This window comes from Lutjanus erythropterus, chromosome 16 (genome assembly GCF_056507025.1).
Source record: "Lutjanus erythropterus isolate fLutEry1 chromosome 16, fLutEry1.hap2, whole genome shotgun sequence".
Taxonomy (NCBI): Eukaryota; Metazoa; Chordata; class Actinopteri; order Lutjaniformes; family Lutjanidae; genus Lutjanus; species Lutjanus erythropterus.
The window spans coordinates 15,991,385-16,003,647 of record NC_139332.1 but is presented as its reverse complement, the minus strand read 5'-3'; the positions used below and the strand labels follow the sequence as shown (position 1 = coordinate 16,003,647).

Sequence of the window (12,263 nt, the reverse complement as noted above, 5' to 3'; positions counted from 1 at the left end):
GTTCTCACGGAATCCCTTTACGCACATAGCTCGCCAGGTTTTTTCCAACGCCAATCCACTCTTCCCCTCCTTTTTTCTCCACTCCCCTCTGCTGTCCCCACCCCAGATTCCCGTGCAATTTTCCCCAATCCCAAACACTTAATTGAGCAATTGGGATTCCTCACGTGTGGGCTGATTTGTAGTTTGAACACGTGGCTCATTCAAAAAAGCCGGAATAGAAGAGGATTTTTTTCTCCCCCTTCTTCTTCTTCTTATTCTAGGCTCTAGACTTAGAGGCGGGCGCCAGCCTTACCGTGTGTGACATTCTGTCTCTTTGCCAAGGGGTTTGGAGGAAGACACAAAGTAGTTTCTCCTCCTTTTCACCCAGCCCGCCATCGTTTGGAGACACGAGATTAATAATTGAGCATTTATTTATTGCGCGATAGAGACAGAGGGGCGAGGGAGAGCAGACGCACTGTGAGGCTGCCAGTTTAAATCTATCTGTGGCTTGAACGACCGGGAAGCACGCCACAGCCACTCCGTAGTAGTAAAGGCGATTTAGGCTACTCCAAACACTGCACATCCGTGAGAGCGAATAACTATCTCTCCCTCAGCATAAAGATTGTCCCTTTTCGGCGCAGAACATGAATAAGCTATACATTGGCAACGTGAGCGCTGAGGCGAGCGAGGAGGACTTCGAAACTATCTTTGAGCAGTGGAAGATTCCGCACAGTGGTCCATTTCTTGTCAAAACTGGCTATGCGTTTGTGGATTGCCCGGACGAGAAGACTGCGATGAGGGCCATCGATGTTCTTTCAGGTGAGGAGAAATTTGGGGGCAAAAAAGTGGCATTTTGGAAAGACGCACGAACTGCTGCAATTGTGTGAAGATTGCCTTTACTTGAGCCCTAGTGTAGGGTGGGGGTGTATCCAAGCATTTCTTTCTCTCACACAACCTTTACTTGGCCTTTTGACACCGTGGACTCAGACAAATAGCTGTCCTGGGTTTTGAGTGAAATTGTGCTCTTGTAATTTCACTGAGTGTGCCTTGATAAAATGGTCGAGTAAACACAATCATGAGGATGAGAATACCAAGGCTTTCCTAACGCAGGTTGTGTACCGTTAAGGGCAGTGGGGCGCATAGGCAGCGGGCTGTGTGGACGCCGTGAAGTGAACCTTATTGTGGGGCTCTATCACACAGCCCACTTTGGCACGATTAGGAGCAAGAGGCCGTGGTTGTGTTGCTGCCTTTTTTACCAGTTTCAATTTGAACTTACACTCTTACCAAGCTTTCAAACTGTAAGGCCTTTCTCCTGTGTCCACAACTCGCTACATTGTGAAGCCATTTCGCCCATGCTGACACACCAGGTGGTTTAATTGTGTTGGTCAAATGTAGGCCAACTAACAGAGCCACACGATCATTTGCTTTTGTATATTAAGCACTTTGCTTCCTGGTTTTTATCAAAGTTAAGCCTGCACGTAACAATTTAGCTAAACTCGCATAATTTTACGTATTTCTGCCTCTTTGTATCGTGCTATTGGTGGCTCGTACACTTTCAGCAATTTGTGTTGCTAATGCCACTGAAAATATCCATGTGAAGGCTACATATATGCCTGTTTAGATTTTACGACCCCTGCGTAAAATGAGCACTAAACACTGGCCGTAAATTCACGTCTTAAATCAAGAATTTAGGCCTGCCTCTGGAGGTCAAAAGACACACGAAATTAATAGTTGTGTTTTTGTGTTTTTAGGTAAAGTTGAACTTCGTGGGAAACTTCTCGAAGTGGACTACTCGGTCCCTAAACGTCAAAGGTAGGTTGAGTTTTATTATATAGTGCTTGGTTCCAGTCCTATTTTAAATTCCCCCATTTTCTGCAAGAAGCCTATTTTAACAAAGTGATATTTGCCGAAAATGTGTTTATATTGCTGTTGGGCTTTGTTATTTTAGTGGTGTGAGGAGTATTTTCATTTTGGTTATAAATGGGGTGTCTTTTTTTCCTTGAATGCTCTGGGGTCAAATGAAAGGGGCGTATGGTGGTATACTACTCCCTCCTCTTCGCCATGACTCCTAAAACCGTCGTGCATATTGCTTTAACCAGCACATGCCTATGTATTTTCTCGCCAACTTTGTGTTTTTTGTGTACGTACAGTTCTTGATATTATTTGAGCTCCAACCTCAGGGCGATTAGTTAAAGCCTGGTGGTGTGTGCTGGCTGAAATGTGAGTGTGCAGGCTGGATTTGAGGCGTACAGGCCTTGTTGGAGTCGTCCATTTGAGAAGGATCTGCCCGTTATTCTCCCTGCCTGCCCTGCGCTTCCGCCCTCCTCTCTGCACATTGTGCTGCTGTTGCATGAGATGGACTCCCAAACGCGAGTGGAATGGGAGGTTTGGGGCCCAAGTCACGGAAAACCTTAGTTTCAGAGTTAGACCCCTCGTAGCCAGACTGGGCTGTCGTATTTCAGTCAGTGGACGCTTTCCATAGAGTGTGCATAATTATTTTCTGTAGGGTCTGCGTAATGTGTGCTGAGGACGTAAAATACTGTCTTTTAGGCGTATTGGAGTGTGTGCGTATTTTTGGTGGTGACGCAATTCGCTCATAATCGTTTTCTTCATTTAAATTAAAATGGTTCCTGCTTGGTAATTGGTGTAAGGATTTCTACACGCAATATACATGGTTTGGTGTCTTTATCTGCTGTTTTGCGCAAAGTAGCAACCCACGTTTTAATCAAGTGAAACGTGTAGGCTTGTAAAACTAAAATACGTGGCTTAAATTGATTTAGAACGTGCTTAAACGTGACTGTGTCTCAAGCAGGAAATTTCTGACATCTTGACGTGAAATGTATTTTCCACCTGAAGGTCATACAAGCGTTCCCTGGTCTAAATTGTAGCTTGGATAAATAAACCAGGTGAGCCACTACGTGGGGAATTTTGCGTCAAAATCTTTGAGACCTTCCTCCCAAATTTTTCCTGAAAACTGGTGACGTTGCTCTGTCTTTTTGGTGCAGCCCTGCTTTGCTGGCTATGGCAGCAAACAGAGTCGAGTTTCAGCCACACTTCAAAAAAGTAAAAACGTGCCCTCCCTTTACAGCATGGAACATAGCAGGAGTCAATGGGAACAGTATTCTGAGTATAGACACACAACACACACTTGTACACTGGGGCCCCTCTTTGCATTCCAACCTGCAAATATCAACCGGGGGCTCGGCCAATCACCAGGGCTTAACCTTTGAACCCATCAGGAAGGGGAAGTGCTATAGCAGACACACATCAAGGTGTGGTGGCTTCAGTTTGGGACTCATAACGGTAGAACGGCATGGGGTGACATGCTATGGTGTGTGTTGTTTCACGTTGGCCAAAATACGTCATGTAATCAATATTTTGATGTGCATTCCTCTGAATTTGTCATAGTTGTGGTCAAAAGACCCCCCCAAAAATGATCTCCAGTGCATTAGCGAAACATGTGCTGCGTTTAATAGTGACTCCTGAAAATATACAGTATTTAATAATGCAACACAACAAAATTCAGTTTAATTGAAAGCATCTTGCCCACAAGATGCATTGTATTCTTTTTATAGTGATGAAACCTTTCAGTAATCTTATGGAGATTTACATTTCACTTTGCCTGACTTCTGAAAACGTTTTGTGCTTGGCTTCTTATTTTTATTTTTTTATCTGGCATTTAAAGAGGACACCCACACATTCTTGACAATATCTTGTGCTTTTGTTTATTTATTAATTTTACTCTGAGTGTAAATTGTACAATAAGAAACCAAGCATTAATCAGAAGCTTACAGGTGTATTTACATTACATTTAAAACTGGATTATTTTCCACAATTGACTTACATGTTTAAAATAGCTATTATATTTTCACTTTTGACTGAGCTTTATACAAAAGTGTATTAGATTGCTTGCTAGTGCAACTGGGCCACATAAAATATATTTATGCTAACAGTTACTAATTGAGCAGTTTTTAAAAATTTGATTCCAAATATTTAATTTGACTCTTAATTATAAAACAAACTGAGTTGCAGAAGTGTATTTATTGCGCAAAACTCTGACTTGACTTCCTGTGTCACATTATGCTCGGGTTATGGATAAAATAAACAATAAATGTAGCTTGCCCTTCCTCACATGCACATACTCGCTTAGTCACATGTGCAGAAGGAGAGAAAAAGGCATAGCTATAGGAGGGGTGGCCCCAAGAGTGTGTGTGTGTGTGTGTGTGTGTGTTGGAGAGTGAGAGGGAAACGGACGTTAAAACATGTGCACAACTTTGACTTATTTTACAGCATGTGTGTACATAGTGTTGCAATTATTCTTAGTAGCGTCAAGTTCCCACCCTCGACTTTCTTTCTGAAAATAATGAAAAAGAAAATTACAGAACATCTATATATTTAGACAATAGTGTAGATCGTATCACTTCTGTTTGTAGAAATGGCTCCTGGCTCTTATTACAAGAATTCTGGGTCACAGGGTCACTGTGGGGCCCCACCTGCAAAAAAAATGGGATTTGGGACAGAGACTTGGGGTGCCAGAGAATTATGAATGTGGCCCCTTGTTTTACGCAGACTGCAGGCAAAGGTTCCTTTACTCTCCCTCCTACGCTCAAATCAGAATCTCATTGTAGTTTTGCTTTCTCTTTTTTAAAATATACATAAAATATATTTCCAGTGTGGTTCAGGAAATGTGGACCTAAAAGTGTAAATGGTGTGGAGTGAGAGGTGTTGAGTCATTTCTAACTGTTGATATTCAGCTCATTGGAATTCTCTGAGGGAATTCCAAACCAATCTATCCAAAGTGTTGAACCTAGCTTATTGGGTGCACAGTGTGCATATAAGGCCTGTGAAAGGGCAGCGGAAACCAGTCATTCAGAACCTCTGCATACTGAGTAGTCAATGGCTGTGGATGGGCGTTGAGCACAGATCCTGGACTGTCCCACATCGTCCCCGTCCTGATGGTGTTGACATAGATTGCTTCAGTAAGGGTGATGACTAAGAAATGGAGACGAATGCAGGTATGGTGCAGCGTCATGCTGCCTGCATACGTGTCTCTACACCCACTTGTGTGTTGACGGTGCAGGGCCATAGGTGCTCAGCTGAGGGGTGAAAGACAGGGGAGAACATGTAGAGTATTTTTTTAAAAGTAAATAAGGAGCCTGGCCTCCTCCTGGCCATCACATGACGGAGCCAACCCCAGTCACTCCTGGCCCTCCCCTCCTTCCCTCCCCCTCCCACTTTTAACCCCCGCTCTACATGTTCCTGTCAGTGGACTTGTCCGTGTCCATGGCAACAGGGCCCCACCCCCACAGGGCAGAGAGGGCCCTTGTTACCCTTGCCTGAAACAGGGCTAGTCGCCCCCCACCACCACCCTCCAACACCACACCCCACTCACACACACACCCCCCCCAACCCTCCCCAAATCAAAGGCTGGGACTAGGGAATGTATACCACCACCCCCCCGCCCCCCCACCCATCCAACCCCCACCCCACCCCATACCCTGGCTGACTTCTTCTGTGTGCGGAGCTATAGGTTAATCCGACTGGAAGTGCTTGTGCATTTGCACATTTCGCTTGGCGTTCCCACCGCAATGCAGAGCATACAGAACGTGTGGGGGAGAGGGGGGCCGGATCAGCCAGGAATGGCACAGTGGGCCGGAAAGGGCTGGAATTCCTCTTGGAAGTTATTTGGGAATTTTCTTTACAATTTGCCCATTTAGAATTAAGTAGTTTTCTAATGTCTTAAATTTAATATGTTGTTGGGCCTCTCTTCAGGTTTGATTACGGTCGTAGTGGCTAAGCTGAAGGAATTTCAACTACTGTGGCCCTTGCTGCACATGTGCAGTACGTTTTACTGCGTACATGTGCGTGTGTGCATTTTTGAAAATTAGCTTTTGTTGGACCTTTTTTCCCTCACATTTGAGAACATGGTGTAAAGAGTGACTTTATAAATGGTGCATGTTGTAAGGTGGTGTCTTCTACACAGCAGATTACAAAACAGTCATTAGCTGTGGAGAAAGTAGATGAGCTGCATTTTAGACGCCATTTAACAGCTCAGTGAAGCTTGAGGAAAACAACAAGAGGTGTGTGTGTGTGTGTGTGTGTGTGTGTGTGTGTAGTGTAACTCTTATAGTTTTTACCAGTAGTAGAAAGAGTACTGAAAATCTGTAATCAAGCACTGGCATATTACTAAAATACTACTCAGTTACAAACAAAGTACTTCTGTTAAAAATACTTAAGGAAAAGTATTAAGTATTAAACTTCTCAGCATTAGTCCCTTTTTAAACATTGGTGCGTAATGCATTGAGTAGCAGGCGTTCAGTCAAAGGGGCTATAGCATTCTGGGTATTTTTATGTCTGTATGTCAGTATTCATCAGATAGCCTCATTGGCTACAAAAATGCAGATAAAAAGTTTGGATATTAATTCAAATTGTACTTGGTACTCAATTATTATTTTAAAAGTAACTAAGATTACATAGTGTAATGCATACTTAAATACAAGTGAAACTGCAGACTTGAAAATACACTCCTAAAAGTATAAGTACCCCAAAAAATGCTGAACAGTAATTTCAGTATTTCTAATTAGTTACTTCCACTCTTGGTTTTTAAACAAGATGGTAAATGGTGTTGGGGTGTAAGAAAAGATTGTGTGTGTCACGATATGTTTTGTGATATTGGTTCAATTAAAAAAAAAAAAAAAAGTCTCGTGATCTTGTGAAGATTTGTGGCAGAGGTTCATTTTGTTGTTTAAACCGCTGACCCCTAAATACCAGTGTTCTCTATGTACACTGTTCTGATTGCATAAGAAGGTAAACTTTTTAAACTCAGATTTGAATACTATGACGGTTTTCCTAAAATTAGGTTAAATATAGCAATATATAACCTTGGTGGTGGCAACATATTGAATCATAACTCCTGTATCATGACATGCATCGTGTCACCAGATTCTTTCAATACACAGCCTTAAAATACTGCAAGTTTGTCAAAAGTATCAGTACTTTTGATACTTTAGAGTAAATGATACAGAATCTCATAATTATAGTATCGAGAGTAGTAAAGATAAAGGCCTAAAAAAAAAAAAATGATCTAAGTGTTCATTGAAGACTTGAGTTCAGTCTATATTTTACTGCCTGAAATTTGGCTCGCAGCAAAACCATACATGTTCAGCGAGTTCTTCTGTGTTAGCACTGTGTGCAAGCTTAATTTAATGGGAGAAATATCTTATTTTGTGTACCTACGACCTTTTTTTCATCTTTCTGTCATTATACCGAAATAGGTAGCCTATCTTTTCTTAATTAATTTTTTATTACTAGTATTTCATTGAAGTTAAGAAATCTGGTGCCACTCAGTCACTTTTGTGACTGACTGTTGCTTCCCTTATTAAAATAAATAAATAAATAAATAAATAAAAAAAAGTGGGACTCGACAACAAAGCTCGCCTGCTTACCGGGGGCAAGTAAGATGCTGTGTTGGGGAAGCAAATCTGGCAACTCACTTGCTAGACTGACAGAATGAAATTTATAAAGACATCACCTCGGACTAACAAAATAGTGAAAAATGTCCGTCCCAGTTTTTCAGACATTTTAAATGTTGCAGTCCTACATTAAGCATAATTCAGTCTTTGTTGTTATTTGATAGCCACTAATACATAAAATTATTTGTACAGGAGCAAATGATAATTGACTTTGGGCAAGTACATTTCTGCCCCACTTGCCCAAGCACGCAAGTGAAATGAACCCATTAATGTTGAACCCTGAAAATGTTCTAAGGTTGTTAAAACAGTCTTTATTTTGGTTCTTTTCAACACGTTTAAAATGATAGACTATCTGTTATAGTATTGAAAGTACTGAAGCTATAAAATAATGACCTAAGGGTAAATTTAAGACTTAAGAACAGTCCTTATTGTACTGCCTGAAATTTGGCTTGCAGCCAGAGCAGACGTGTTCAGTGACTTTCTGTGCCAGCACTGTGTGCAGGTTAATTTAAAAAAAAAAAAGAGAAAATACCCTATTTTGTGTGCTGAGGACTCTTTCTTGTGATTGAAAGTATTTTTTTAAATACTTGAATTGAAGTTAGACATCTTAAATTCTAAAATGGTGTCTGCCACTTTTATGAATGACTTTTGCTTCCTTTTAAACAAAAACAACAAATAGTCAATCACAAAAAGAAATGGTGTTTGCACACTGTGTAACATAATGTTAGAATCAGTTTGATTTGTCCAAGCTGTTCTTAAATGCTGCAAAAAGATAGTTGTTTCTCATTTTGAGGACGTCAAATACTGACGTTTTTGGTTTGGTAAAGCGTCCCGAGCGCAGCAAAATGAGAAAATAATGGAATAGACGGACCACAACACTTACACACTTCTAATGGGTGTGATGATTGGAAGCTATGTTTGTATGGGTCTGTATATTGTATTTTTTTAGGAAAATGTTGCATATTGTGCCTTTTTAAATTAGCTGCATATGTGTCAGGTATGTGTAGAGTGAGTGTAAGGCTGGTGTGGAAATGGGTCGGGGTCAGGGTTTGTGTTTCCACATTGTGCGCGCGTGTTCATGCTTGAGCTCCCAGCCATATGTACATTTTGTTCCTTTAGGTTTGTGCGTGTCAACAGGCAGGGGGACTTTGGAGTGGCCCTGCACTCTTCTCACACTTTTATACAACATCCACATGCAGGCGAACACTTGTGAAACTCTGTGACTCATTGATCCACAAGTTCCATTGTCTGCATGACCTCCACCACACATTCGCCAGCATACTCGTGCCGCTGCTGTACACAAACTGTTACTAAATTGGCGAACCTTCAAGCTAAACGGCTGAATTGGGGATGTCTGTCCTGGTTGTTTCTAGTGACGGAGCACAGCAGCACCATTGTAAACTGCTCGTCTCCACTTGCTTCTGCTTGTGTGCACACTCTCCACGAACAAGCACGCAATTTTGGTTCTTTCCCCATTTAGTGTGACGTGGTCAACGGAGATTCCCTTTGGTTTCTGTATGACACCTGCACCCCCTCCCCCCTGTGCCCCCTCTTTTTTTTTTTTGGGATACAACAGCTGGATGCTCCTGGATAAGTGTCTATTTTGGTTGTAAAGAGTGGGCTTGATTCTTGCAGTGGTTGAATCCTCATGATGCAATGCTACAGGGCACATGCTTGACTCAAAGAGTGTAGACAAGACGTTCTGATGGTGTATTGTGGCCTTTTCAGTCTCTTTTTTTTCATGTGTTCTGGTTCTCATCCATATCTCATTCTTTGCGCTCCTCTGTGGCACAATTGGTGATGTGGGACAAAGGGCGTGGTACGTTTTTTAGATGCATTTTAATTTTGAGCACCCTCAACTCAATTTAGGCCGCCCAGTGGTGATTCCAAATCACCCCTTTGCCCGCTTTTTCTCCATCACTTCCTCCCACGTTTCACTCAGGGTGCCTCAGTGCACCTGCTGGGTTGGGAATGGAATTAAAGCAGAAGTCATATCCGCAGCTTCTCCACCCTGATGGCAGAGAGAATAAAGACCTGCTGTTTTTTTGGTTTTGTTTTTTTTTTAAACTGTCATTTGTATCATTGTGTCCTTGGTATTGTCGGTTACTAACTGTCTTTCTCCCCCTCTTCTCCCCATCTACCTTCATCAATTTCTTTTCCCTCCCTCCTCCTTCCTCCTTTATCCATCCCCCACCCTCTTCTTCCTCCCTTGTTCTCTCTCCAGGAGCTGTAAGCTGCAGATCAGGAACATCCCGCCTCACATGCAGTGGGAGGTGAGTGCTAACAGGCTGCTAACTGCTTCCAGGGCGGGGCACCATCGGGCAGCCCAACTGGGCTCTCATTTAGTGGCCTCTAGAGTCACCTTGCCTCCCTTTTGGGTTTCAATTGAGCGGGTGCTTGATGATTCGTTTGAACAAGGCTGCAGCTCAGACCGGTGTTAACGCATCGACCAGTGGGCGGAACAGTGATTGGTAGAGCAGAAATGATTGCAAATACCACTGGAAATATGATTGTGAAGATTGTAAGGTTGAATTTGTACAAATTTAGCTGCACAGCAGATTTGGAGAAGCCAGGATAGATGGTCGTGGTTGACTGAACAAAGACATTGGTGAACAAGATTTCATGAAAGTAGGATCTGCAGGTTGACGTGGGACGGTCACACATGAGGAAAAGTTTAAATAGTTACATGGTCTTTTCGAGCATTATGTGGCGACATGTCTTGCCTTCCTAGTAGGGGTGTCACGATTCAATTTTATGGTCGCAATACAATTTTTCGATTTAGACATTTTTCTCTAGCAGTGACGGCTATACCATTGTTAGACTATGGAGGAACAATCAGTAAGCTACACTTTGTCGTCGTTGAAGTGGAGTTTTTCCTTTCAGACACATAGGTGAGCGTTGCAAAAAGAAAAATACAAAGTTGCACATTCTGTCTTTGCTTTCAGATTATTGAAATCTCATTTTGATTTTTCAACAATTTTGAAATGTTGACACCTCTACTACGTGTGTCACATTTCTCCAAAGTCATGATTCCATTTGACTTTGGCTTTTAAAGATCAAGATTTGATTTTACAATTTAAACATTATTTTATTTTCCTCTGAGAGTTATGCCATTGTTAGACTATTGAGTTTTGACAAGTAATGATCAACAGATCACTGGTTTTATGCTCTGACAGGACATTTTTAGATTCTTCTATAAAAAAGAGCCTCTTTGGCAGTGGTTCACAAACTTGGGGGGTGGACCCCCCTGGAGGGGTGCAGAGATGCTGCAGGGAGGGGTGGATAACCAGCAGAGAAATACTGAAGTTAAACAAAGTTAAATGAATATGATATATGTAGGGAAAATAAAAAGAAGGGGTTGCTGATGCTATCATTCTGACCTTTATTTCAATCCTTTTTTTATCAGGTGCTTCCCCAATTTTGTAAATGATTGCAAATAATTAGGGGTGGGGGCTGAAGCATGCCAGGAAAACAGAAGTTTGGGAACCACTGCTGTATGGTATCAAGTGTGATAGAATGGCCATAAACTACACTTTCTCGTCTTTGAAGTTTTTGCTTGTTTTTTTTTTCTATAGACACAAGTCCACAAGTAGGTGAAGGTTGAAAAAAATGATTGTAGGAGAATTGTGCTTTCTGCCTTTGATTTTGATTATTGAAAGCTTAAATTTTGTGGTAATATCGAAATTGTGACACCCCTACTACCAACTAGATATGTTTTTAAAGCATTTTCTAAAAAGCTTGCTTTTGATTTGATTCATGGCCTACACAGGATCTGATATGCTTCAATGGGGAACGTGACTGAATTGTTCTGTCATGGTGTCTTTCAGCACTGATCACATGTGCTAGTTTGAGAGTGAATGGCTTTTCACACCATGTGTTTTTTTTTGCAAAAACTCATTTGGAAATGTAATAAAAATAAACCACGTGTATTGTCTGAGGGGCTGTGAAACTTTCATGGCTTTGAGGTGGCCCCCCGGCCAACTCGCATGTGCAAACCTTATATAGTTTATAGAATATATATATATATATATATATTTTTTTTTTTTTGAAAGCCAATTTATTCAGGACTTTGTTGAAGCTTGTATGTTTACTGTAAATATGATCCCCATTATTTGCTACCAGGGTAGCAACTATCCTATACACACTGAGTGAATGAAATGATTATAATTTAATTAGAATATATAATTTATTAGAGATACACTTGTTTAGTCATGGTTGCTACCAACAATTACTTTCATTGTCGATTAATCTGTAAAATGTCATAAAATGGTGAAACATGTTGGTCACTGTTTGTGTCCAAAATGACATCCTCAAATGTCTTGTTTTGTTCACCAGATGAGTAGAAGGCAATAGGCACACCACTGGTCTCTTTTTGTGGTTCAGGGAATCAAAGCTCCCAAAAAAAAAATCCATGTCAAAGAAAAAAGTCAATTCCAGCACACACTTATCGCCACTGCATTGATTTATTTAAAATTATGGGGTGTATTTCAGCACAATGTCATTTTATGATTGCAATGTCTTGAGAAAGGTTCTTGTGACTGAAACGTTGGAACTTTTTAAATAAATCAATACAGAGGTGATAAGTGTGCGTGTGAATTGACTTTTTTCTTTGAAATTGTTTTGTTGACAACCAGAAGATATTCTGTTTACCATCACAGAAGAGTAAAGAAACCAGAAAAATATCCACATTTTAAAAGCTGGAGTCAGAGAATTTTGTTTTTTTGTTTCTTAAGAAATTACTCCAACTGATTAATCCAGTATCAAAATTGTTGGTGTTTAATAGTTGATGACTAATAGATCACTTGTTGCAGC

General features: G+C 41.1%; 1 protein-coding gene across 3 annotated transcripts in view; it reads left to right on the top strand.

Moving 5' to 3' along the window:
- igf2bp3 (insulin-like growth factor 2 mRNA binding protein 3) overlaps positions 1–12,263 on the top strand; it is a 33,656-nt gene continuing 21,393 nt past the window's right edge. For 2 of the 3 annotated variants that reach the window (XM_084738339.1, XM_084738338.1), the window contains exons 1-3: positions 6–798; positions 1,731–1,791; positions 9,676–9,724. In XM_084738339.1, the coding sequence (XP_084594465.1) occupies positions 624–798; positions 1,731–1,791; positions 9,676–9,724 (285 nt within the window). In that variant the 5' untranslated portion in view covers positions 6–623. Of the gene's footprint in view, positions 799–1,730; positions 1,792–9,675; positions 9,725–12,263 lie in introns of all 3 variants that reach the window. The other variant, XM_084738337.1, reaches the window with a different exon arrangement.